Source organism: Sceloporus undulatus, chromosome 7 (genome assembly GCF_019175285.1).
Source record: "Sceloporus undulatus isolate JIND9_A2432 ecotype Alabama chromosome 7, SceUnd_v1.1, whole genome shotgun sequence".
NCBI lineage: Eukaryota > Metazoa > Chordata > Lepidosauria > Squamata > Phrynosomatidae > Sceloporus > Sceloporus undulatus.
In genome coordinates, this window is record NC_056528.1 from 15,042,190 (window position 1) to 15,070,135 (window position 27,946).

Consider the following 27,946-nt stretch of genomic DNA (forward strand, 5'->3'; position numbering starts at 1 on the left):
TTCGTGACTATCCCTGTCATCTTGTTTGTGATATCTATGAGTCTGGGGCATTTCAGCCTCTCAAAGGCAGTGAAGCTGCAAGCGTCTTTCTGTTCTATTTTCTGCCCGCTCCGATTTTTGCAATCTGGGAAAATGCAAAGTCAGGTGGACTGCCACCACCGAATGAATTGAAACAACTCTGTGGGCAAAGGGGATTGAAGGCAGTGAGAGCAAATGGTACCCAGAAGCAGCAGAGGAATGAATCTATGCTAAATAATGATTGAACAAGAACAGATCCAGGAAACATGTGGGTTTTTCTCATCCGACTGCGTCAGACATACCACTTTCGAGAAGAAAAACTAGAATGAGAGAATATTCGTTACAGTCCTAATTCGGATGCGATTTCTGCATACTTGTTGCCGCTAAGGGTCTACCGCCCATCCGTTCTGTATTCCTGCATCATATCATCCTTCCCTCCCACCGGCCCCAACCTTCCCCCAATCCTGGTTGCTTCCCCTCCTTTTTCTTTCTTTCTTTACTACCCAGTTATTTTTTCCCTTCTGGCTAACTAATGAGCCCTCCAGGGATATGTAGGTATAAAACTCTTGTTACGGCTTCCTCCAAGATACGGCATCAATAAAGGAGGACGGCGAGGAGGGAGGCCAGAGGGGGAAAGGGGAAGGGAGGCTGAGATGCTTTCAAGCCTGGCTTCATGTGTGTGTGTGTGTGTGTGTCGCAGCGAAATGCAAAAAATAAAGCAGCACTCAAAAGCCTATAGTTCAGGAAAGCGAGGGTGAGAAACGGCAAGATAAGGAAGTTTTTATGTGCTGGTTAAAGAAAGGAGCAAAGACATGCTAAGAATGAGAGGGGAGGCCCAGAAGGGGAGGAATGTGTTATTGCGGTCTGCCGCCCAACGTCCACCATCTCCCTTGTTCTTTGCAAGAGATTGTCCCAACATCTGTGATGGAGATGCACATTCCACATGGGTCCCCAGGTCAGCTTCTTCCTTTCTTTCCCTTCCTTTCATTTGGTTTTCAGAAGAGCCGAAATCCCGGGCAAGACGTCGGCGACGGCCAACTCAGAGCCCATTTGGGTAAGAGGAAGGAAGCCTGGGAAATGCACTTTCTTTCTGACTCCAAGGAAGGCTTTGGAGGGGAAGGGAGGCAAGAGGAAGATCAAGCGACCGATGCTGGGCTCCCAGACGGAACCTGGACATGCCAAAGAAGTTATTTCTTTAGCATATATTGCATTGTTTTTTTGGCCAGAGATATAAATTATTTATGCAGAAGAAAAGAGAATTTGTTTGTGTGTTTTTAATCCTCCCACACTGGACAGGTTTATGAGAGTCGTTGGGATGTTTCAGTTCATTTTTCGCATTCGGGGAACTTTGTTGTGAAAATTTCATTTGCATTAAAAAGACTGCACTTTTTTGGTTTGATCCAAGATACACAGAGAGACAGAGAGAGGTGAACTGGCTTTACACGAAACATAACATGCTTCCCATTCAGTAAAGTGTTTATACAAAAACCCTATACATCACAAGCCTCACTAATGAATGGACATCCAAGGTTATTTTGGTCTGGAAATGTGAATATGGTCTATTTCGTCTCCATCTCAGTTATCTGGTACACTGTCCCTGATCTCATCTCCCTTCAGTGTTAAATCTCATACTTTTCTCAAGGGTTGCACCTCACCTGTGGCACGTCTATGGCATTTTCTGTGCCAAGGTTTTGTTATTCTCCCAGGATTTTTAAGAACAGCCCTTCCTGTCTTTACAGCAGTCTATTTGTATTATGTATGAATTAAACCTTTTGAGCAGGTGCAAAACCAAGTCCACTTCTCAGAGCTTGGCACAGACACATTTTGGGAGTACAACTCCTAGTATCCCCTAGCCAGCATGGCCACTGGGGTTTGCTGTCCCCCTGGGTCTTCTCCATCAAGCCATGTTGGCTCTTTCAATGGACACTGACCTTCACTCTTAGAGGCTTCATCCAGTGTTGGATGTCATTGACCGTTTCGTTAGCCCTCAACAAGATGGGTTCGGTGTGATGGTCCAGGCACAAAATGGTACACTCAGCTCCTTAAAAAGAACAGAAGGGAGGGGAGAGAATGACATTCATTATCCACACTGGCTCTCATCAACATTTATACTCTGTATATAAACACTAGTCCAAAGGTATCCCTTATAGGGCCCTAGATATCCGTTGACATTTGGTTCAAGGAGCTGCGGTGGATACCAAAATCCATGGATGCTCAAGTTCTATTAAATACAATGGAGCAGTGAAATGGTGTCCCTTATATAAAATGGCAAAATCAAGGTGTGCTTATTGGAAATGATACATATTTTAAATATTTTCAAGCTGTGGATTCTTGAATCTGTGGATAAAAAAATCCATGGATAGGGAGGGCTGACTGTACATTGTACCTACTACCTTCTAATTCAGTTGGGAAAAAGATGGATGTTGGCACGCAGGGGATAGCACAATCCAAGATTTCCCCCCTCTCAAACCTTGAGCCCTCCCAAGATAGGATCCTCCAGGACCAGTGTGCTCATGTGAAGAAATGGCATTTTTTGTCCCCTTGTGTGTCAAAGCTACTCAATGCTGCAGGAAACACAGGAGGCGATATGGAGTGGAAGAATGCCCCATTCCAGGCCAGAGAGGCTCATCTCTCTAGAGATCTCCATATTCCATCCCAGGAATCTACAGTCAGAGAATGTCCAGCTGAAGGATAATATCACAGTCAGTAGACAATGCCTTTCAGATCAAGATTCATCTTCCCTTGGGACCTGTCCAAGGTTCTGAAGGACCCAGCTAGTGGCAGATGGCATCATCTAACAAGATGCAGAATCTGTTCAAGAATTAACTACGAATTTTAAACCTGACAATTTGGGAACAGGTTCCAGCACTTTGGGCATCTCCCCTTAAAGTTTGGACTAAAAACTGGAATAGATTGAATATTCCAGCAATGTGTTAGCGCCATCCTCCACTGGACCTGCATCTCTGACCATCGTTTTCATTTTGTGACCTGTGCTCTTCACATGGATGTAACCTCCTTGCCCCTTCACCCTCTGCTAAGAATCTGGAAATCTATTCATATTGCTTTTGCTCATCATCATCATCATCATCATCATCATCATCATCATCATCATCATCATCATGTTCTTTCTGTCCCAAATGTATGATGGAGTGGCAAAGCAACTCCTGGTGTCTCTCAACAATCAGCCTATAATGAAGGATCAGCCTAAGAGAGATTAGTCTATCTAGCCTTAGCTTGTATTCTTCATCCTTGTGGGCCACATTTTTGCTGTATACAGAATTATTCCTATCTCCATTTTTCAGAGAGGGGTAATTAGCTGGAAATGAGCCTAGGTGGGGTCCCTGTTGATGGCCTTCACTTCCGCGACAGGACACAAGTGGCATGGTGCCATCGCTTGCGGGCAAATCCCTCATTCATTCCATCTAATGGTTGCACTCTGCGGGACCCCTGCCCTCTCGCTTATTAAGATAAGACAAGGCATCAAGCAGTAATGTATTGGAGCTTCCTGAAGACACAACTCTTAAGGCCTCCCCTGGGCGTGATGCTGGATTGGGTTTCTCCCTCTGGGAAATCACTCTCACAACCGCACAGCTGCTACAAAATGTGTCATTAAGGAGCTCTGCTTTGGAAGAGTAGAAACTTCATCTGGTACAAAGAGCTGCAGCCAGGGTGTTAAGTGGGAGAGCTCCAAGGCCCAAACAGCTCCCCTAATTCAACAAGATGCCAGTTTGTTTATGGGCACAGTAAGGTTGCTTCTGACTTATATGGCTTAGGTCTGGGCAACATCCCCCTGTTTGATCCTACCCAGGTCCTGAGAACGTCAGGAACAGTGGCATCACTAGGGTTGATGACACCCTAAAGTGGCTCTTGGTGGTACAAACGTTGACTGAGATCCTACATCACAGTCTATGTTTTATAACTTTATGAATCAAAAGTTATGTTGGAGAAGTGCAACAAAACCCTGTTAGTGAATGGAGGCGACACACATTCAGGCATCGGCAAGAATGCTCCTGTGTGCACTGGGTACTTCTGGTGTATACGTGGTGTCTGTGTTGTGCCGTGGCATTTTGTAGCCATGTCCGGAAATGCTCTGATCTACATCAGTGTCCATGGAGCATTAGGCCATTGTGCATCAATCACCCTACCATTGCATAATCTAGGTGGAAGTAGATGTTGTGAAACAATTCCATTTTGTGCACAGGCAGGGCAATTTACAAAAATGCAAGTCTGAAGCACAACGCTGGCCAAATCCTATGTACCTCCCCTTCTCACTGTCCCTCCCCACCCAAATAAATAGAGAACAGCTCAGAGGCAGCCTTCTTTTTTCCCCCAGTAGGTATCTAAAGGTCACCTTTCCTCCAGGGGTAAGAAGACACATCATCAGGAGAGAGGATACTGCTGCCCCTGTCTCTCTCGCTCAGCAGCCAGCGGTGCAATTTACACTTCAGGCGCGGGGAGCCAGGCTGAATTGTTTTGATACGCGATCCATAATTGGCATCATTACAGAGCAGTGAGCTCATCCAGGTCGCGTTCCCCTCCTCTTTCTCCTTCCCCTCCCCGGGATGGGTGCAAAGCAACTCCTGGTGTCTCACAATAAATAGCCAGCCCATAATGAAGGATCAGCCTGGGAGATGTTACTTCCCTGGGAATTCAGAAGGAAAGCCAAGGAAAAAAGGCAACATATATCTGTGTGAAGTGAACCAATGCTCTTCAACTCCCCAAGTTTGGGTTTATATCCACAATTCATCTCTGCTGATTCGGTACCCAATCTTGGATCAGGACTCAGGGAGACCAGGGTTCAAATCTCCACTTGGACGTGGAAAGCCGCTGGGTGCCCCTGGGCAAGTAACATTCTCTCAGCCTCTGAGAAAGGCAATGGCACCCCACTACTGTCCCCTCTACTGTCATATCTAGAGAGCCAGTATGGTGTAGTGGTTTGAGTGTTGGACTAGGATTCTGGGAGACTCTACTTCAACACTTGGCCAGCAAAACCCATTGGGTGGCCTTAGGCAAGTCACACTCTCTCAGCCTCGGAGGAAAGCAACAACAAACCTCCACTGAACCAATCTTGGCAAGCTGAGATAGGGCCCCCATAAGTCAGAAAATGACTTGAAGGCACACAAAACAACAACACTGGTTAGTGAATGGCATGCAACCTGGAAAATAAAGTTGCCATTTGATAGTAACTAAAATAGAAACAATACTCTTTATCCCAAGGGTAGCACTTTCTTCTCGCTCATGCACTCCTTTTTGCGACGGATTTACACTCACAGCACACCCTGCCTGCTTAACTCATCATGGATAACTGCATTGCTTGTTAGATCCAAAATCTGTTTGTAGAATTACTCCGGAGGGGAAAAGAGATTAGCTTCATCCTCAGCAGAGCTTCACCTTGCTCATGGCCACAGTCAAGGACTGTGTGACATCTCAGTGTTATCGGAGTGCATTTATTCTTATGGAGAGTTCTGGTGCCTGAAAGCCTCTCTTGTCATCTCAGACAGATTCCTTCCCTATTCTTTTCTTCCCCCAAACTCTAGCATCTGGGGTTGAAGAGGCGACCTCCCTCCCTCCCCACCTCTGCCTTTCCCTTCTGCTGCCACCAGTGCCTATAAATACCTATGCTGTAACCATCTGGGCACTGCAGCTTCAGACTGCTGCTCAGCTGGGTGGGATGGGTGCATTCTCCTTGCATCCCTCTGCAGAGGTGAAATGAGCCGCTCCAGGTGCCGTCTCTTCGGCAATGGATCACGTTGTTCCCTCGACCCTGGAGAAGGAAAGTGGAAAAGAAGATTAGGCGAGGGGAAAAGGGAAATGTATCCTACTGGTTTCTATGTCCTTGCAAGAATGTACAAAAATGCTCACACCTTGATTTTAAGGTTGCCTTTGTGCAACTTAGAGTTGTTTTTGGACTTATGGGACACCTAATCTCAGGGTTTGCTTGGCAAGATTTGTTCACAAGGGGGTTTGCCATTGCTTCTTTCTGGGGCTGCCAAGGCTATGATGTCCATGGCTGAACAGGAATTCGAACCTTGGTCTACCAGAGTCCTAGTCCAACACTCCAACCTCTCTGGTTTTAAGTATTTGTTTATTTATGGCTTACCCTCTACCCTAGGATCATTGTGGGTAGTACAGAACAGTATAGAACAATAATTTAAACAGGGGTAGAATTCAAAAACATTGCTGTGTTCATCTGGAATATCAGCATGCAAAGGGATCTTGTAGCAGATTAACTGAGCAAAAGAAGCTGTGGCATAGTCTTTTGTAGACTCGGGTCTTTTTCCTCAGATGCATCTGATGCAACTATTCCTTGTTCACAATTGTTATCGAGTGATGACTATGACACAGTTGGTCACAACTGGCCCCCAACCTACTTTACTGGACATCCATTGCATTGGAAGAAAGAGGTCAATTCTGCCAGTGTTTGGAGCATAGGTGACTGATCTTTCCAACAGTCCAGGAGAAGTTATTGGTTAAGTAACTTATTTAAGTGTGCATCTACAGCATAGAAATCATGCTGTTTGACACCACTTTAACTGTTGTAACTCCATCCTATGGAATCCTGGGATCTGCAGCTTTGCAAGGTTTTTTGCCTTCTCTGCCAAAGAGTGTTGGGCCTCACCAAACTACACAACCAAGGATTCTGTAAGATGGAGCCATGGCAGTTAAAATGTTGTCAAACTGCATTATTTCTACACTGTAGATGCACCCTAAGGAGCTGATATAGAATACCAACTAAGGTAGAGGAAGGGATGTCATTCTCCCAAGCAAGACGAACCATTAAATCAGCACCCTTCTTCTTTTTAAGCATCAGTCTCCTCACAAGGTCCACCAAAGCCGGCCGAGCTGTGAGGTACCACCTCCTGCCAAAACCCGAGGGCCATTAAGGCCTCTAATGGTTTCGTCTTCCTTGTAAGCCAGGGAGAAGAGAAAAATAAAATCCTGGACTCCAGCGAGACTGAAGAGCCGGCGCGAGTGCCAAGGTACATATCATATAAAGTTAACTACTGCAAGATATAAATGCCTGTTTGGAGAAGGAGGGGAAAGAGGAGGATTCCCTCACAGCCGAGCTTATGTTTCCCCAGTTGGAGGGGAAAAAATGCATTTTCTCCCCTTTTCCATGTCCCCAGAAATCGCCTCCTAATTAAAATCGGAGACACACTTGCGCTTTATGCGCCTGGTATGGAATCACCTCTCTCCACACAGAGCCTGCGTAAACTTTCAGCCAATCTATCCTCAAAGACTGGGACTTGTATTTGACTTCTCCTCTCCTCTCCCTGACTCGACCCCACCTCCCCACATCTCATCATCATGTGTGAAGGGTTGTTCATATATATACACACACACACATATAAAATTTTCCCACTTGGCTCAACCACACGTATGGTTTTCCCAAGTGGGGCGATTCCCTCCTTGCCGGGTGTGCGGTCGAGGTTTCCATTTCTGAAGTGTGAACTGCCTTTGGGCACACACACCATCCCAATGACATCAACAGGAGTTTCCCCCATTAAATGCCGAGCAGACCTTCTCCGTTGGCAACCGTTGCCTGTGCCCCCTCCTCCCGAGGGTGTTGGTGGTCACCGTTGCCCAAATACACCTGTGTGTGTGTCTGCAGGAGGGGAGGGAGGAGACCAAGGCCAACAAAAGCCCAACACAGAAGAGTCCAAAGTCTTAGGGATCTCTGAAGGGTTTTGTCCACGTCATGTGGGATTTTTCTGGGGGGAAAGAATACGTGCCATTCATTTGCTTTATATGTATGCTTAGAGAGTGAGAGCAAGAGAAAGAGACAGACAGACAGTCGTACTGAAACCATGCATGGTTCTGGTTGCCCCACTCTCAAAAAGGGCATTATACAGTTGAGGAACAGGGGCAAAATAGGGAAAGAAGAGACAAGGTAATGGAAATTACGGAAGCATTGGAGAACCTTATATCTCCATATGTCCAGGGTAGGGAACGCTATTCTACCCAGGGCTGCATCCAGTTTGAGAGAATGTCTTGTGAACTCCTTCTGAAACCATGTATGGTTCTGGTTGTCCCAATCTTAGCTGAGGAACTGGGGTAAAATATGGAAAGAAAAGACAAGGTAATGGAAATTATGGAAGCACTAGAAAGCTTTGTGTCTCTGTAAGTCAAGGGAAGAGTGAGGCATTCCCTCTTGGGTACCAGATGCAAGAAACAATGGAAATTTCTGCATTAGCATTGCAGACTACCCATAGAGAAGAGCATCACAGCACAACCCCTTTCCATTTATGGGTCCCGTTGTACAATACACAATGCACAACTCTCCTTCTACTGTTGTCAGCGCAATATGATTGTTGTACAATTCCAACTGATTTGCCCCATATGGTTAGTGCACAAGTCAACTGGATAGGCTGATCCATTTTGTTTTAAGAATGGCATGGAAGCATTGTCCTACTATCAGTCTTGAAGCAAGATGAATCAGCCTATCCAGTTGACTTCTACAGATGGAATGAGAGGGCGGTGCCATTTTGTTTTCTTCCTTAAGCAACCATATGTCTCCAAGACCCTTTCCATGTTGTAACCACAGGTGCTGGTGCTGGAATCTGAACACCTTCTGGTAGGTCTGAGTTCCCATCCATCCCCTCTTTTGGACTCACAGATTGGCTGTCGTCTTCGGCACAATTGATCCGGCACTCGCTGTTGAACTGGAAGCCACTGGTGCACTGGTAGAGCCCATAAAACTTGGACGGTGGTGGATCGCAGGTGACTGGGATGCAAATCCCTTCCAGCCAAGTTCCATCTTGAGTACACTGGATCTTAAAAGTCCTCCTTACATGTGTGTTCCAAAAAAGAGAAAAAGAATATGAAATGGGGTGGTTATTTATTTAAGGAACAGCTCTACATTTTCCCAACTGACCTATGGGAGGGATCCTCGCACCTCCGACACTTATGAGCAGAGGTTGTGGAACATTTACGTAAAAACATCATGAGGTCTAGGGAGAACAACGGCTATTTGTGAAGGCAGACACACACCATTCAACTGGGGAAAGTCACCCCTCCATCCTCTTTTTGGGGGGTGGGAACCTCTTCCGGACCTGGAGGCCAATGGCTATTTTTGATGTGGTTGTGTACAGCCCGCAATGTGTCTGCATTTCACCACACCATAAAAACGTAGGATACCCAGTAAACTTTTCCCACCGAGGTTCAAAGGGGACTCCCCAGGTCGCATATCAAAGAGGGTATTTCCAAAAGGCGGGCTTCCCTTAACACTGGGCTGGCTTGTGAATGAAAGGGCTTAGAGATGCAGAAAGGAAGGAGAGGGAGCAAAGTTTTACTGCCCACAACGTCTCCAGGAAAAGAGCCAGTTGCTCAGAGAAATGCACTCCTCAATTCAATGCCATTCACATGCAAGTCCCATGGAAAGAAATGGCGGTGCGATGGTGTCATGGAAGTAGTTTTTAGTCTTTTGGGTATGTGTCTCAAATGGTGCTGTGGAGATCGTACTCCTTATATTTGCAATCCATCAAACAACTAAACTCCTCCATTTGGAGAACTTCCCTATTCTTTATGTCAAGAACGTCCATCCAGTACACTTTTATGATGCCAACTTTCTCCATCTCTTCTCCAAGGAGTTGGTGTGGTGCAATGGTTCAAGCCTCCGACGACAGCTGCAACTGATGCAGTTCAACACTGCTTTAACTGTCATGGTTCCATCCTGTGGAATTCTGTGATTTGTAGCCTTCTTTGTCAAAGAGCTCTGGTGCCACAAGAAGTGACAGATCCCGGGATTCCATACGATGGAGCTATGGCAGTTAAAGCGGTGTCAAACTGCATTCATTCTACAGTGCAGATGCAACTCTAGTGTGAAACTCTAACCATCATACCACACCAGCTCCTTGGAGAAGAGAAGGAGAAAGCTGGTACCATGTAGGTCTACTAGATGGAAGTTCAGACTTGTGGGACAGGGGTGTAGCTATGTAGGAGAAGGGAATGAGAGAACCTCCCCATCCAAAGAAGGCTTCTGCTCCCCGCAATGAATTTCCTTTCAGTCCCCAAATTTCTAGCATTGCAGAGAGTGAGACATGCAAATTGTTCACACCCAAAACTCTGATAGTTCCTGCTTTGCCATTCCCGTTGAAACAATGCCCACTTTTTTGCCTTGGATGCTGAAACAGGATGTCTAAATGCTCAAGTGAAGTTTTAAGTGACTGCAATGCTAGAAGTTTGGGGGACTGAACAAACATTTCAGGGGGCATTTATCATTGGGGGGGAGTAATGCCTTCATTTTAGCCCCCACACGAGCTTGTTCCTGTGACAGCATTATCAGAAATGACTTGAAGGCTCACAACAACAACAACAGCAGCAGAAACAACAACAACAACATGTGTTTTTCCTGCACTTTGCACCTCTGCCAGCTGGGTTAAATGCAGATGAAAGTCGCATCAGCCGTCAGGATGCAATTGGCCAAAGATTCCACGAAACAGAGATATCTCAAGCCTACGCATCACTCAGTCAACACCTCTACACTCCTTAGACAATAAAACGTGGCCTGACTAGTCCTAGCATTGGGGTTCAACAGGAAAATATTTGCTGGTGTATGGAAAACACAGGTAGTTTATGCCTGCAGCCGTCTCCAGCGGAAGCAAATAACAGGAAAGGTTTTGCTTACAAATTGGCTTGCAAATTCAAGAGACATTTCAGTGGGTTACTGAATTCTTGCAGTTGTTACCTGTGTCCGAGTTGGCCTTGACTTATGGCATATATAAGAGTGTTGTTGTTACACATATGCACACAAAAGCAATGCTATCTCTTGGTATGTTACAATCATAATCGCCTCAAAACAGAATGAACGGCAACTGACTTGTTTGTTGCAAGACACTGCTTCCAAGCGCTGTCCATTACAAAAGAGGCACCGAAGGCTGCTACAATTCCACTTACTTCCTTGCCTTCCGAGAGGATCCTGGAACGTGGTAACCAGGTCTGCATTTGTATTTGCAGAAGGCCCCCACTTTATGCTTCTCTTGATGGCAACGGCCAGTCAGGAGGTCCGCATTGGGAATCAGAGGGGGAGCCCGGCACATCAGCTCACAGAGGGCCTCCGGGAAGGACCACAGTCCATCCTCCAAACATGTCAGGTTGTTGTTAGTTCCTGGAGGAGACAAAAGACAACACAAGCCAAGACAGGCCGTTACAGACAGAGAAGATAACAGCTGAATCTGAGATGGTATCAGCTAGACAGAGGTCTCCCTACCTAAGGCTGCACCTGCCCTACAGAAATAATGCAGTTTGACAACACGTGGCTCCATGCTATGGAATCCTGGGATTTGTAATTTGTCGTGAAAACCAGTGTGACACTGTGGTTTGAGTGATGGACGATGACTCTAGGGACCAGGGTTCAAACCTCTGCTTGGCCATGGAAAGACGCTGGGCAAGTCACACTCTCTCAGCCTCAGAGGATGGCTGGATGAGGGAAAACCAACTCAAATTGAATCCAGAGAAGACGGAGGTACTTGTGATAGGTCCCCCTGGTCCAGGAATGGCGGTAGTTCCACCTGTTCTGAACGGGGTCACGCTCCCTGTGAAGGACTCTGTGCGCAGTCTGGGGGTGCTTCTTGATTCGTCGCTTCACCTGACGGCTCAGGTGAATGCGACGGTCAAGAACACCTGCTATCAGCTTCGGCTCATTCGCCAGCTGCGCCCATACCTGGCCCAGAGGGACCTTGAAACGGTAGTACACGCTCTGGTAACCTCGAGATTGGATTTCTGCAACGCACTCTACATGGGGCAACCCTTATACCAAACCCGGAAGCTACAAATGGTACAGAATATGGCAGCCATATTACACCGGTGCTTAAAGATCTGCATTGGCTGCCTATTCGCTTCCGGGCACAATATAAGGTGTTGGTGATGACCTATAAAGCCCTAAATGGCTTGGGCCCAGGATACCTAAAGGACCGCCTCTCCCCATACATTCCGCCCCGCACCCTCAGAACATCTGGGCAGCAACTCCTTAGGGTGCCAGGGGCTAGGCTGTCCTCCACTACGAGGAGGACATTCTCCATCGCTGCCCCGGCCCTTTGGAACACGCTGCCCATAGAGCTCCGCTCGACCACCTCCCTGGCCCAATTCAGAAAGGATCTGAAAACCTTTCTGTTCCATCTTGCATTCCCTGACTAAAGTCCAGTGGGCCTCCCTTCCTCTTCTGTGGCAAAGAGGATTGGCTAACGGGGGTTTTATCCTGTTTTTGTTTTAATATTGTTGTATTATTGTAATGTTGTGTTTTATTATGTTGTTAACCGCCCTGATCTTCGGAAGGGCGGTATAAAAATAAAATTTTTATTATTTATTATTAATGGCAAACCTCTGCTGAACCACTCTTGCCAAGAAAACCCTATGATAGGCTCATCACAGGATTGTTGTAAGTCAGAAATGACTTGAAGGAACACAACAACAACAACAAAGTAACACCAGAGCTCTCAGACAGAGAAAATGAAATATTTCACCAAATTGCAAATCCTAGCATTCATTGCTGGGAGCCATGGAAGTTAAAACAGTCTCAAACTGTATACTGCAGTGTAGCTGCAGCCTTAGTTTCCCAAAGAGTTTCAGAGCCCAAAACTATTTGGGTTCCTTTCTGATGCTTTAGATATCAGGATCAAATCTGTGCCAACTGCCTGCAAGTTGGTGAAGAAATGGAGGAGGAGGAGGACGAAGAGAAAGAAGAGGAAGCAATTAGGCTCTAACATCTCCATCTTCCTCCTCTTCATTCTTCCTCCTTGTTTAATCTCTTTGGAAAGATCTCTGGCTTTGCGTTATAAGACCTACAAGGTACGAATCGAGGCAAAGAAGCAAGTTGTGATGTCCAGAACAGGATTTTATTTTACTTTTTCAAAAAGCACGATCAGGTCTTTCCGTTTTTCTCCTTCCCGAGTGCCATGAGCCGTCAAGGTATTTTTGTACCGTTTCAAAAGCTCCCTTCCTGGGCTGGCTGCTTTGTTTTCTCCCATCTGACTCACACAGAGCGGGTCCCCCAGTCCAGCAGGGATGAGCTCATGCTCGCTACGGCAGGGTGATGAACTGTGACATTAAAAAACAGTGGCTGATGTGACATCAGTGGCTGAATTAAGGAGTGAGTCATCTCTCCCTCCCTTCTCAAGGAGAAGGCCGGCTGAGCTCTCTTAGTCATCGCTTGGGTTTCAGCATCCAAAACCTCCCCTCTCTCTCTTTGGTTTGCTTTTTGCTTTGACAGCTACTGTCCAAGAGTTGCTGTCCTGCTGAAACTGCGAACTGCAGGAGCTTCAGGGCTACTTTAGGACAGGGCTTTTTAAGCCGTATCTTACTTGTAGACCAGCGCAGCTCCACAGGCCACTACTTGGATTTGGGATATGGGATGGAGATATATATGGATAGAGATATCTTATGAGGCAGACTGGGAGGGCAGGAAAGTATCACCAGCATGCCAAGGATGGGCACCATCTTTGAAACCATTGGGGTCAAATCTTTCTTTCGTTCTTGGAACCATTCCATAGATTGCCAGCTTAGCCTTTGCAGACCAGCCCTGGTCCACAAACCACCACTTGGAGAGGCATTTAGAGTTGAGATACGGGATGAAAATAGATATGGATATGGGTAACTGATGAGGCAGACTGGCAGACTGAATGGTTCAAATGCGTATCTGATGGATGGTGGAACAGAATCCTTAATATTTGGCTATACTGTAGTCAGACAGCAGATGTTAAGTCTGCCTTGGCCTGATTCCCAGGAGATCATTTCTGATCAGGAGAAAAGGTCACCAAGGCCATTGGGGTTTTTTCCTCCTCCCTTTCCTTTCCCTTTCCCTTACTTTTTTTTCTGAGTGTCTATTTAAAACAATAAAGAGCTGCTGGAAGCTCTTAAGAAATGGTAGGCTCTCTTGCAAGAGAGAATTTAACTTTTAGAAATATGTGTCAAGGATTTCATACCTGAAAGAGCCCAGAGTTTTGTATGAAAGCAGGGATGGGGATAACTATGGCTCTCCAAATGTAGCCAGACTGCAACTTTCACAATCCCTTATCATTGGCTACTCTGGCATCATCTAGCCATACATCAGTCCATCTGCATACAACCACTCTTTCTTATCTATCTGTTGGTCCATCCATCCATCCATCCATCCATCCATCCATCCATCCATCCGCCACTTGATCAATAACCAATACATAGATGATGGATAGTGAAAACTGAGTGGGTGGATTGATTGATTGATCAATCAGTCACTTCATCTCTCTATAGTCTATCCAGCTTACTATCGGACTATCTTTCTCTCTGTTTTCCTACCTATCTATTTTTCTGTCAATGTATCTATTGTTGATATGTCCTGAACGCTGCAACAATAAGAGGAATTACAGGAACCGACCAAACAGAATGAGTGCTTATGTCTAGCACACAGTTTCCAACCAAATGCTCCTGAAAAGCAATTGAACAATCTCATCATTACCTGCCACCACTGCCACCAACTGCAATTCGGTCTCATGCTGCCTCTGAATCTTCACCACATTTGTTGAGAAATGACCTATCTAGCCCACCAGTACTGTTTACCTATTGACCATGGCATCGGTACCAGAGCGTGATGGTGCCATCTGCCAAGGCCTCTCCATTTTCAGAAGCATAGTCTTACCTTTTAGCTGGGCAGGAGGTTTGCAAGCGAAGGAGCATCTCTTGCCGAAGGTGGTGCCCTCACTGCAGTTGAAGGTGGCTGGATAGACATGATGCTGGTCGGGGATCCCACAGTCAATGGGCTCGCAAGAGACTTGCTTGTTCCATTTCCCATCCACACACGTCATTGTGACACTGGCCTCCAACTGTCAAAAAGGACACACAAATTCACTGAGAGCTGAAGAAGGTATAAGGGCGATCAACCCCTTTACCAGCTTCATCCCAGTCACCTACAAAGACAGCTTGAGCCTTGTTGGGTTGCAATGGATAAATGTAGCCATGATCCACCACATGCCAACATTGTGCAATGGATGCCTGGTTGTGTTGTTACATCACAGCAGTCCCTGGGATGTGTATGGATGTTGTGAAACTACTTAATTTAATGCCTGCTTTATTTTAATAATGTACAATGATTTATTTTAATGATTTAATTGTATTGTTTTTATTGTAGGTGGGTGGGTTGGTGGGATATTGCATTTTGCTTTATTTTAATGCTCTTTTAATGTTGTCAGCCGCCTCGATCTAATTAGAGAGGCGGGGTATAAATAAAAATTTATTATTATTATTATTAATTTAATTTTACATATTGCATAGTGTTTGGGATGTGGAGGCATTGTGGTTCTGCATAGTCAGTAGCCAATAGGTACTTTCCAAAGGAACCATCTTTGGATCGGATGGAATAGTGGTTTTAACAAAGAATAAGAAACTTAGAGGGTCCCTTTTTTAAAAGAGTAGAGACCAGGCTGCCTTCTTTTATTTTAAGATACATAACATACATTCGGAGGAAGGAGGGGGGAAAATAACCATCTAGACGTGGCGAGACGGAGTATGCAGGGTCACCTGGCATGGAGATGAAAGGGCTTTTGGAAGATCCGAGCCAAACAGGAGAAATATGGGATGGGTAAAAGGTGATACCCACCGCAAGTTTGATTTTGAATGGCGAAAGGGTTACACATTCCTGGAGGGTGGGGAAATCTCTGATTCGGGGCTGGCAAAAAAAGGCAATGCTCCAGCTCTGCCAAGCATTGATGTGCGCTTATGAAAGCAAAGGGGATTTTTTTCCAGCACACTTCAAAGGGAACTGGAATCCCCCGTTTTGCCAAGGCGCCCTAATGGTTTCAGCAGGTTGGGACCTGTCTTCCCTTGATATATGGCTGCTTTCAGATGGGAAAAGCAGCTCCTGGGAAGGCTCTGGGGAAGACGGCTAGTTGTTCTCCCCCCAAAAAGGAAAACCAGGCGCAGGATTTATATTCCTCTTCAGCCAGTCAAGGGATGCAAACTGGGGAAATGCCTTCTACTAAGACCTGAGAGATTAGAAAGAGAGGAGGGTCATCTATTCCAAGAAAGGCCTGATGGATAGCTGCTATTTTTTGGTTTCTTTTAAAGCAGTCATCACGCTTCAGTCCATTGTAGGAGGTGGGGGAAACAGTAATGAGATGCTACTCAGACAGTAGCAGCTACAAAGCAGTTGACAGACACCTTAGCTAAAAGGACTATTCCCAGAGGAAGGTGAATTGAGTCGATTATTCCTCCTCACTTACTTAAAGTGATGGGATAAGAAATTTTTAATCTAATCTATTTGACGATGGATGATGAACTGAGTGGAGGGTGAGTCCTGGCACTACAAGGACTAGAAGGGGAGCTCCCCACCTCAGCGAACTTTGGTGCAGAGCATGCATTTCTGACATTGTGTTTCCCAATCCCCTTTGCCTGGGGCCATCCCTGCTCCTGGATCGGCCGTGGAAACCCACTAAGAGACACTCTCTCAGCCTCAGAGGATGGCCCTGGCAGACCCCCTCTGAAGAAATGTGCCAAGAAAATCTTACAATAGCTTTGCCTTAGGGTCTCCATACACTGGAAGCACTTGAAGGCACACAATAACAACAGCAGCAACAACAACAACAACGCTGCTCTGGGATACTTTCCCTCCTTCTTTCCCGGAGGTGTCTCTAATTGAACCCACATGAAACCCGGCCTTTTTGCTTCCCAGCATGATTGATGAAACCTTTACAGAGCATTAAGGAGCTGTCAGGCTTTAAATAGCACCTCTTGGGCCACAGCGGTTGCAGCAAAGGGAGGCCGAGATGACACTGAGCCACCAACTGAGTTGGGCTTTTGACTCAAGGAATTGGGGGAGGACTGAAACAGAGCTTTTGTGAACAAATGAGACAGAAAGAAGCAAAGAGGGAAAACCCCTATTAACCACAGTAGATTATTATTACAGGGGTCCAGCCCTCTTTACGATGCTTCCTTTATGTTCCTGTCTGATTTTGCACCACTCTCAGCTGCAAATGCAACCTTCTTTAAATGCAAATGAAAAACCAACGTTGGGTTTCATTGCATTTTAGGGAGACTCACTGGTAGGTCTAATTTTGCTGGGACATCTATGACATGAATCCTTAAAGAGGGAGAACAGTGAAGCTGGGAAAGGCTGCGGCGGTTTGCTTTTGCCTTTGTCAACTGGGAAGGGCAAGGTTCTGCCTCCCGCTAAGTGCAAAAATAGTTTGCACTTCAGTTTGCAAGCTTTTCACTTTGCAAGCTTTTTCCGTTTGCAGCTCAGTTCAGTTTGCAGAAAGTCAGGTAAGTTGCAAAGAAAGGGGGGGGGAGGATAAAAGAAGGACAGAGAAACTGGGACATTATAAAAGCAGAGGACCAAATGGGAAGACAGAAGATTAATCTGGACACTCCATGCCAAATCAGGACAGTTGGATGGTTGGAAATGCCAGCTCCATTGGCATGCAATGTGGCCTTTTGGCAAACCACGGAATTGCCTGTTTCCATGCTATATGATGCTGGCAGTTCTTATAACACTCATACCAAACAAGACCATGCTAAAATAAATTGAATAAACAGACAACTTCTAACAAATGGCAGGAACAAATGTTTAACATTGCAAACAAGTATAAACCATGTAAATACCAACAGCCTGCAAAGATACGGAGGGAACAAGGATGGAGAACCAGAGGATGAATAACCACAGAAATGCAAGCCTGAGTAAAATCCCAACAATTCATAACATAGAATTATGCTGGAATTTTATTCTGCTTTACAGTTCTGTGGTTATTTGCCCTTGCTCACTGAGTAAACTGCATACTCTATTGGAATGTACATATTTCATACTTGTTGTAGTTGTTGTGCATCTTCAAGTCATTTCCAATATATGGCAATCCTAAGGGGAACCTATTATGGGGTTTTCTTGGTAAGATTTGTTCAGAGGAGGGTTGCCATTACCTTCCTCTGAGGCTGAGAGAGTGTGACTTGGAATCAAACCCTGGTCCCCAATGTCTGACATTGTTCATTTACTTGATAGATAGAAAGATTTGATTGATTGCTTGATTGATTGATTTGGTCTGAGTATTTTAAGATGCGCCAACATCCCAGAGCATAGAAACAGATTTATATTGTACAGTATTTACATTGACCTGTGGATAAGCCGAACTAGTTTTTTGGGGTCAATTGTTTGACTAACATTTCTAGACTTATACATGAGTATACACAGTGTTTCAGTTGCCGCAAACTGAGTGCATGCTGCAAAAGGGCTTCTTTGTGCTCAATCAACGCAAGCAATTCCGTGGTTTTCCAGAACCGTGGTTATCCCCCCCCCTCCCCAAGCCAGCAGAAGTTTTCCTGCCACAAAAGACCTGGCTTTTTGCGGGGTCGTCGTCCCTCTGTATCTGGAGGATGTACCCTGTCTTGCAGGTGACGTTGCAATGGGCACCGTTATTGCGGCCTCCGCTGGTGAAGATCAGCTCGGCATTCTCAATCGCCAGCTCTTGGCAGTCGGTGGATTTGCAAGAGTAATGGACACAGCTGTTGAGGGACACAGAGGGAAAGCGGCGGGTCAGTTTGTTTCAGCGACTGGAAGGTTGGATAGGAAGCCCTAAGAAAATGTATCGAAACCTTATTTTTTATTGAGGTCACCAAGTGAGTTCTCACTGCTGAGTGAGGATTCGAATCCTGGTCTCCCAGAGTCCTCATCTGTCACCATGCTGGCTATTCCAGCATATAAGCCCCATTATTACTATTAATAATATAAGTACATTTCTCCATTTCTCCCATCTCCAAGCTTTCCAGTCTGACCAGACACACTTTCTCGGCCTTGTTTCTCTTTCTTTCATCTACCTTTCCTCCGAGAGGGACTCTACCTATTGATCGGCCATCGCCCAATCTTCCAGGCCTTGCCTTTGACCAAGATTCAGTGGGACTCAGTTTAATAACAGCGGAGAGTTCAATCATCTCCAATATCCTTTCCATTTTGAAGACTGAAAAGACGGGAGCAATGCAAAATGGAGGGGGATCAATACTTGTGAGACAGAACCAGGCAGGATGACACCGGGGAGCTCACATTAATCGATGCGGATGCCAGCCTGGAGTAAACAGTATTTGCTATTCTCTCGCCTTTGCAGCCTGCCAAGGGATCGAAAATGCAGCTCTCGCTCAGCATTGCAACTGCTCTTGGGCCGAGAGAGACAATGATGCTCCAGTTGGGGATCTTTTTGAGTTCCTCTGTGGACCACGTTAAACCTTTGGCCTGTAGCCTCATCCTCTTTTGTTTCCATCCCAGTTTGCTATAGCGGAGCCAAAGGTTCGCTGGGTTGGAGTCCTAAGATTTGCTGATATGGCACGCAATTGCACATATAAAGTAATATTGGAAATGCATTGTCACTGACATCCCAAAAGTAAAAAGATGTGTGTGAATGTTTCTTTGCGGCCACTTTAATGGACGGTTTTGTGTGATGGTGTATGAAATGGTTTTGCGTAATTACCCTATTTTCTCAGATATTCACGGGATAAACTCCTGATCTCCTTCATATGATAAACTCCTCTCTATCCCCAGTTCTCTTCTTTACCTCCCTCCATCCCTCCCTTTTTTTCTTCTTCTCCTTCTCTCTCTCTCTCTATCCCCAGTTCTCTTCTTTACCTCCCTCCCTCCCTCCCTTCTTTTCTTCTTCTCCTTCTCTCTATCTCCAGTTCTCTTCTTTACCTCCCTCCCTCCATTCTTTTCTTCTTCTCTCTCTCTCTATCCTCAGTTCTCTTCTTTACCTCCCTCCCTCTATTCTTTTCTTCTTCTCCTCTTTCTCTATCCCCAGTTTTCTTCTTTACCTCCCTCCTTCCCTCCTTTTCTTCTTCCCCTTCTCTCTCTCTATCCCCAGTTCTCTTCTTTACCTCCCTCTCTCCTTTTTCTTCCTCTTCTCTTTCTCTTCCCAGCCTTGATTTCTTCTCTTTCTTCTCTTCCTTCTTTTCTTTAATTTCTTTCCCTTTCCCTCTCTTTCTATACAGTCTCCACACACAGGTAGCACATGTTTTTTTCCCCCTGGCTATATAATTATGTCACTCCTCTGCTGTGTACTTTATAGTTCAGAGAAAACTCATTTGCTTTTCCTAGTTCCACTGAACCATCTTTTATTGCCATCTACCTTTCCAGAGCAGCCAAGAACGGGCGTCTTGAAGGGTGGGCTCTGTTTGCTCGCTTCTTTTCGCTTCCTTCTGCGCAGGTGGCAAATGGAAGGAGATAGCTTCGGACATAAAGCTCTCCCTGTGAGCGGCACAGATTTCATTTCTGTGTCAGGTTTTGTGCCGCCAATGCAGGGCAAGCCTGGAGCCTCCTGGCTTTTCAAATTGGGTCCCCAGGTCCCCAACAAGTGCCTCTTTTTCCCCAGTTACAATCCTGTGCACCCCTCTGATCTGGTATTATAAGTTGCTCCTTCCTAACCAGAACCTGAATCTGGTGTAAACATAGATTATTTATGCAGTGCAAACAAAACCCAAGTCCATAAATCTAATCCTAAATGCCTAGTAGTCCAACTCTCTCCACGACTTGAAAGACAGCAGTCAACAACAACAACGTTTTGCATCTAGGATGGGGTGAAATTAAACAGAAAAATCTCCATGAGATTTCCGTCCAGGATCCTTCTCAGCCTCCTTTTGTAGACAAAAGATAAATGTGCCCAAAATTAAAAAGAAGGAAATAATAATAATAAAAGAAGAAATCAATGCAGGCAGCATGTTGTGACCCAGATACAACACATCTGATCACTCCATTGAAATGAGATTAGTGGAAAACAGAGACTCCAAGAAGAGTCAGATTGAGTTTCAAATGAGAGGTCCAGTTTGCAGATGTCTGGCCAAGTCCCACAGCAGGAGATAGACGGAGGCAGAGCAAAACCCATGTGGAGTGCCATGAAGAATCCCTTCCCATTCTTAAAACAGAATTTAAAAAGCACTTGGTCCAAAGAGAATGACTGAAATGATCATCTCTCTCACTGCATCGGCCTTATTTCCAAACCATCCCATTCTCTTGAACTGGGTGACTTAGGACTGGCATAGCGTGGTGGATTCAACCTGGGCCATGGACACAGTGGAAAGAAAAGAGGCGGAAATAATCCACTGACATTTCCCCCTTGCGGGTTAAATGCCTTGTCCGTCAGTATTCAATGGGAACCATGTGGGTCCTGGTGGCAGCGCCAAAGGTCACCCTCCCTTCCTCCCCTTAGTCCTTATTATCCGCTTGATCCGACCTGCCGAGGCTGGAGGTCTACGGCTGATCAAGGATCAAGAAGAACAGGATTAGGGAAGGGAAGGGAAGAGAAGTCTCACCTCTGTTCAGCTGGGCTATAGGTCTGTCCACTCTGGCAGCTGCTGACAGTGATGGGGTCAAAGTTGTGGAAGGAGCGAAGGCCCACCCCAGAGATGGCGACGTAGGGGGAGCCGAAGGTGATGAGAATCGCCTGGGTGTGGTAGAAATGCTGGCTGAGGTCATGAATGACAGGAATGATCAAGGGATTTTTCCGGCAGCTCAAACTGTGAGTCCCTGTCAAAGGGGAAACAAGAGCAGGGCAAAGGGCGGTGGATGGGAAGGGAGCAGAGTTGGAAGGTGCAAAGGGAGGAGAAGTCAACGTTTTGGCTTCCCTTTCGCAGGGCATCATTTCAAAGCAACAACAAGGAACAATGTTTGCAATGCTCCAGAAAACAATCTCAGCACTTTGTGCGCACAGGTAGGCAACTGGCTTGGAACCAGTGTGGTGCAGTGGTTTGAACGTCTGAGTAGTGCTGCTGCCATGCTGCAGAATTAATGCAATTTGATGCTGCCTTAGCTGTCACGCCACCCAGTTATAACAGTATGGTTCCACTTTAACTGCTGTAGATGCAGCCTACGACTCTGGAGACCAGAGGGAAACCTGGGTTTGAATCCCTGCTCAGCCATGGAAACCCACAGGGTGATCTTGGGTGAGTCACAGACTCTTGGTCTTGGGGATCCCTGAGCAGGGATTCAAACCCAGGTTTCCCAGAGTTCCAGTCCAACTCTCCAAAGACTACACCATGCTGGTCCTCTACATTAAGGCCTGTAGCCTATGTAACCATCCAGAACAGATTCAACCTATTAAATCCCTTGTCAAATAGTGAAGCAACCTATGGGTAAATCCTATTAACACAGTTGTACCCAAAGTTTTGGTCCTCCAGGTTTTGAACCTCAACTCCCAGGATTCTTCGCTTTTGGCCAGGGGCTTCTGGGAGTTGAAAGTCCAAAACACCTGGAAGACCAAAGTTTAGGAATCACTGCATTAATTCAATGTATCTACAGGAGGGCTAAGTGTTTTTGGAGGCCCTAAGGGAAGGCAGAAGCATCTTACCAAGGTCATGACTTTGGTTTTTGGTATCGATGAGTTGCACAAAAATCGCTTCTTCCTTCTGATCCAGATCCATCTGTGCCCAAGTCCCATCTGTAACCAGGTGGATGATGACAGCAGCAGCTACCATTGGTTGTGAGAAGTGAGCCTGGGAAGAGAAGAGGAGGAGACTCCAAGGTATCAGCTGAAGGTTTGGACTGGTCCACCAACTCAACCTTAGGCCTAAATCCAGTGGACAAAGTCCCAACTAGTGAAGAACGAAGGAATCAACTAAGGCTTACTATGCCACAATTTATTCAACGGTATTTAGTTGGGGACTAGTAATTAGATTTAGACCTCAGTAACTTTCTACCATGGAGGGGATTTGCTGCATGGAAGAGGTCACACTAGATTTCCCTGGCAGTCCCTCTATGTTGATTCCACACTTCTTGTAGGTCAAGTTATAACTTCCTTTGGGATGTGGATGGTCCATAGACTGCCTATTGTCAACCCATGTTTGGTTTTGTTTATTGACATTTATATCCCACCTTTCTCCTAAAGGGATTGTGGTGGCATACAATCTTTCCACTTCTTTTTATCTGCATAACAGTTTCGTAAGGTAGGTGAGACAGCGTGGAAGTAGGAAACAATTTCTTGCTTTAGCCCTTGGACCCTCATAGGGACAAGAGAGGTATCATGAACATTAAAAGTATTTGCATGTATTCATACCCATATTCTCTTGATTGCTGGGAATGTTTTGTACCTGTTTGCATTTCAACTGGGAACATTGCAAAACTTAAATAAACAGGGCCGGTGAATGTGTGTGCATACGCTTACCTTGAGCCAGAAAACTGTATCCGTTTTGTGTACTGCTGAGCTATAAAACAGCATGGAGGAGCCAGAAAATGGTACGGCGGTGCATGGGTACCAAGCATACTGAGAAATCCCATCGCTGAAGTCAGACACTTTGGTTCGGCAGACCTGAGAAAAACAGGAGGACAACTGGCATGGGATCTAGCTAGAAAAGTTATGACTAGGGAGCCCTTCCATGCTATACAAATACAGCATTACTCTTTGGCGTTAACTACCAGGGTTCCTTGCAATAGACTCCTGGATTTGCACTTTAGGGAGGGGTACTTAGAATTCAAAGCAGTGTGGTGCTGGACTACGACTCGAGACCAGGGTTTGATTCCCTGGTTCGGCAATGGAAATCCGCTGGATGACATTAGCCAAGTCGCACTCTCTCAGCCTCAGGTGAAGGCACAGGCAAACCTGCTCTGAAGAAATCTCACCAGAAAACCCCTGATAGGTTCCACCTGTGCAACTTCACTTCTGCAACCTTGAACTGAAGGTAGATGTTCCACGTGGAACGAAAATGTCCAAACACTTCCATTGGGGAATTGACACATCTCTAAGGTTTCCTGCCATAGAATCCAAACCATCGTGCTTTCAGCCTCAGGGGAAGGCCATGGCAAACCTCATCTGAACAAATCTTGCCAAGAAAACCCCATGATGGGTTCGCCTTTGGGTAGCCATAAGTTGGAAACAACTTGGGCCCCTTCTTCAGAGGGGGTTTGCCATTGCTGTCCTCTGAGGCTGAAAGAGTGTGACTTGCTGAAGGTCACCACACTGGGTTTTCATGGCTGAGATGGGATTCAAAACCTGGTTTACAGCATCTTAATCCAGTGCTCAAACCACTACACCACACTGGCTGTATATCCTCTAACATTTCACAGGTGAAAATTGGGAGACATGTGACCAAGTTGCATTGGGGTTGAGATGGCTCAAGTCATTAACAAGAAGAAATACACAAGCAAGGAGAGACCGCAGCAGTTTGCTTTTGCTGGAGCCTCCTGAGAAGAGTATGATTCTGTCCAGCATTTTCTCCTCTCCTTCCTGCTGAGTTGATTAAATGCAGACTACTTTTGTACTTGGAACCCAGTTTGCAGCAACTGGATTAAGCTGGGGACAAAGGGGGAGGAGGAGGGAGAAACCGGGACGTTTTAAGAGAAGCTGAAAAAGCAGGATGGCAGAGGAATAATGTGGCAAAATTGGGGCAGTTAAAGGATATGTCACAGCACTTCAGAGTTTTTGCCACATATACAGAGTGGTGCCTCCAACCCATACAAGAAGGTACATAATCCCTAAATCATATTTGCATCAAAGGCAGAGTGTCCCACAAGCACCAATCCCAGTTGTCCCCAAAATAATAATTGCAGCAACATATAAAATAACGGTTTTCTTGTTCATGTTGTCCAAACTGGTGGCCACCTCAGCCTAACGGCAGCGTCGGCCCCGAGTCCGAAACGGTGAACAGAGAAGCTTCTATGAGACATTTCTAAGGCTGGTGGGGTGACCGTAGAGGAGGAACCATTCCAAGGGACTTGGGTAAGAATGGTGCCCTTATATTCACGAAAAGTCCAAGCGATGCAAAAAGAGAGAAGCGCTTCAAATATTTGGGAAGCGGAGAGGTTGGATTGGCCAGCGGTGAGGTAATGATTTCTCTAACTCGAAATCCCCCAAAGGCCGAGAGCAATGGAATCTACGGGCAAAACATAAATCAAGTTTAATGGGCTGGAAGAAGTTTTTCAGTTTTGTTTTTAAAAAAGTAAAAAATCAAATAAAATGGGGGGAACGAAATGGTTGGGGGGGGGGGGGAGAAAGAAAGAAAACCTTAACTGGGACCAAACTTCACTAAGACTTGCCAGTGGATAGTGTTACATTTTACAACAGTGCAAGACTTTACATAAACTATCTTTGGCATTTGAAATCCATTCCAGCGATTCGACATGTATCGTTTTGCAACGCTCCTTTCTTGCATTTTCAGCAGCCTTGTCTCTTGTTAGGGAGAAGGTTGTTATTTTATTTCATTTGTAAAAAAATACCTATATCTCCTTTTGGGATTTGCTTGGCTCGCATCTGCAATTTATACCGCTGTGGATCTTTCCAGCATCAAGGAGTGTTTTTGCTCCGTTCCCCTTTTTCTCCTATGGCCCTCACTGTGTGCCTCCCTGCTCTCTCCTAAACTTCCTTGGCCCCCAAGAATGCAGCGAAGGACGGGAAGGTTTGGCACATTTCACGTGTCGCTTAATGGATGAGTGAGAACCGCTATTAAAAACTGACCCAAACCTCCACTAAAAAACTTGAGCCAAACCCAAAACAAACCATTGTTGAGGTTCAGGAAAGCTCTGATAATTTAAAATATCTATGTTGCCATTTGTGTGTGTGTGTGTCTTGCTTCCCCTCTTTTGCAAACCTCAGCACTTTTCCTTTTCTGGGATCTGCCTTTGCAACCAGAACCGAAAAACCGAAAAGCACAGGAGACGCTGAAAAGGACAGAATGTAAAGGAACGTTGTTTCTATTTTACAGACCTGGAATATCTTGTCAAGTTTGGATGACAGCCTCTGTCAAAGCAATACAGTGGGCCCTCCACATTCACTGGGTTTAGGAAAATAGGACGCTCATGAAAGTGGGAAAAAACTCAATTAAAAAAGTACTATTTTTTCTTTACTCTAGAGTACAACTCTCCAAGAATCTCTAGGTTCTTCAGGGCAATTCTGTGGTCAAGATCTGCCAGACGTTGACCATGAAACTGAACTGGAGGGCATGCAAATGCCTTTAATGGCCAAGCTGGGAATGGAACCCTGGTCTCCAGAGTCATACTCCAACACTCAAACCGAAATGTTGCCTATGTTAGTTTAATTTTTTAAGACCTAACTTTGTGCACATCTAGTTATTGAATCTCCACCTCCTGCACCACTTCCTTTTTGTCTGTTGAAATTGGCTTCCAGGCTTGAGACTCAATTTGAGACTTGACTTGGAAGTATCTTACAAGGACTTGAGACTTATCTTGAGACTCGAAGTTAGAGACTTGAGACTCGGACTGAAAGACTTGAATATATCACTGCCTTATCTTCTTATCTTATCACTGCCTTGCTCAGGTCTTGCAAACTCAACTTGAGATTTGACTTGAAAGTATCTTGCAAGAACTTGAGACTCAACTTGAGACTTGAAGGTACAGACTTGAGACTTGACTTGAGATCTGGAGTAAAAGACTTGAATACATCACCGCCTTATCCTCAGCAGTCTGGTTCAGGTCTTGCAGACTCAACTGGAGACTTGGCTTGAAAGTATCTTACAAGGACTGGAGACTTATCTTGAGACTTGAAGGTAGAAACTTGAGACTTGGCTTGAGAATTGGAGTAAAAGACTTCAATACATAACTGTCTTATCCTCAGCAGTCTTGCTTAGGTCTTGCAGACTCAATGTGAGACTTGGCTTGAGAGCATCTTGCAAGGACTTGAGACATGACTTGAGACTTGAAGGTAGAGACTTGACACTTGACTTGAGATCTGGAGTAAAAGACTTGAATACATCACCGCCGTATCCTCAGCAACCTTGCGGATTCAAAAGACTGTGTATCCCTGCTTGAGTCTCTACATCTCTCCTCCTTACCAAGCACTTTTGTCTTTTCCAGCGAGTTCTGCCTTCTCGTCAGATGGCCAAAGTACATCAGAGCTCCTGGACCACAAACCATAAAAGGTTTTTTAAAAGCGGAGGGCTATTTCCCCCCTCAAAGCTCCCTCCCTGCAATAGTTGGAGCTCCGCTGCCAATGCGCTCAGGAACACGTTTGCCCTCTGCTTCTAGAGACAAACTCCTGGAAGCCTCAGCCTCCGTTTCCTGGCATCTCATCCCCAAACTTCTCCCTCCAAAGCTGCTTTCCATTAGAGGAGGAATCTATCATTGTCTCTCCCTTTTTGGTAGGTTCTAAATCTAGCCTGTCTTCCTTCCACCCACACACTGGAGGGGTGGGAAGACCCAGTAAATAATGGCACAGGGAAACATAGATTATATTCCTCCACACATACACACACACACATACACAACCCCAGGGGATGCTGTGAGGTTTCCCTTTGACTCACTCGGCCCAGATTTCACCAATGATAAGGCTACGTCTGCACCACCGCCGAAGGATGCCAAAAGTGCTACCATTCTGGGCTTCTGTCCTGCAGCCCCAAAGGCCTCAGGAATGTTTTTTGGGGGGTAAGGGCAGGGAAATTGATCTAACAGCATGCATAACCCATATTCCAACCCCCAAGCCTCCCGAACCCACCCCCTCGCGAGCCATATTTGCATGCAACGCTGTTTTGGCTCTGCCAAAATCTACATCTCAAATTGTTATAGCAGATTCCAGAATGGCTATGCTTCTGCGGGGAATACAGAAAAATAGGAATGACAATTCTTTCCTGCAATGCCTTTTGTGGCACTTGCAAACGCACATGGAGTTTGCATAGACTGGAGGTAAAGGTGGAAAGATATATATATATATATATAGATAGATAGATAGATAGATAGATATATATTCCAAGCGAAGGAGGGGTGTTTCTAAAGCATTGGGAAACTCTGATCAAGAGAATTCATGACTGATCATCTTTGCAGTTCAGTGCAGGACTTTCATTCTGTGCAAAAATTTGCACCTGATCTTCTTTCTGGTCCAGAAAACAGCATTTTCTATGGGAGGAAATAAGTGGTTTTTGTGCTGAATATGTCATTCATATCCCAGGATGTGCAAAATTCACCTATCTGCTGTCATTTTCTCTCCCTTGTTCCCCTCTCTTCCTGAATGCCATTTGTATCCAGGGGAATTTCTCAATTTATGTGCTATATTTT

The 27,946-nt window shown here is 45.6% G+C and overlaps 1 protein-coding gene across 1 annotated transcript in view; it reads right to left on the bottom strand.

The window, feature by feature from the left end:
* The window catches only part of PAPPA (pappalysin 1), a 97,326-nt gene that overhangs the window by 11,813 nt on the left and 57,567 nt on the right, over nucleotides 1-27,946 (bottom strand). The window contains exons 10-18 of the mRNA XM_042478653.1: nucleotides 23,112-23,255; nucleotides 22,299-22,443; nucleotides 21,265-21,478; nucleotides 18,309-18,477; nucleotides 14,630-14,813; nucleotides 10,915-11,125; nucleotides 8,634-8,805; nucleotides 5,635-5,782; nucleotides 1,950-2,059 (exon numbers count right to left, since the gene is read on the bottom strand). Of these exons, the coding sequence (XP_042334587.1) occupies nucleotides 1,950-2,059; nucleotides 5,635-5,782; nucleotides 8,634-8,805; nucleotides 10,915-11,125; nucleotides 14,630-14,813; nucleotides 18,309-18,477; nucleotides 21,265-21,478; nucleotides 22,299-22,443; nucleotides 23,112-23,255 (1,497 nt within the window). The remainder of the gene's footprint in view (nucleotides 1-1,949; nucleotides 2,060-5,634; nucleotides 5,783-8,633; nucleotides 8,806-10,914; nucleotides 11,126-14,629; nucleotides 14,814-18,308; nucleotides 18,478-21,264; nucleotides 21,479-22,298; nucleotides 22,444-23,111; nucleotides 23,256-27,946) is intronic.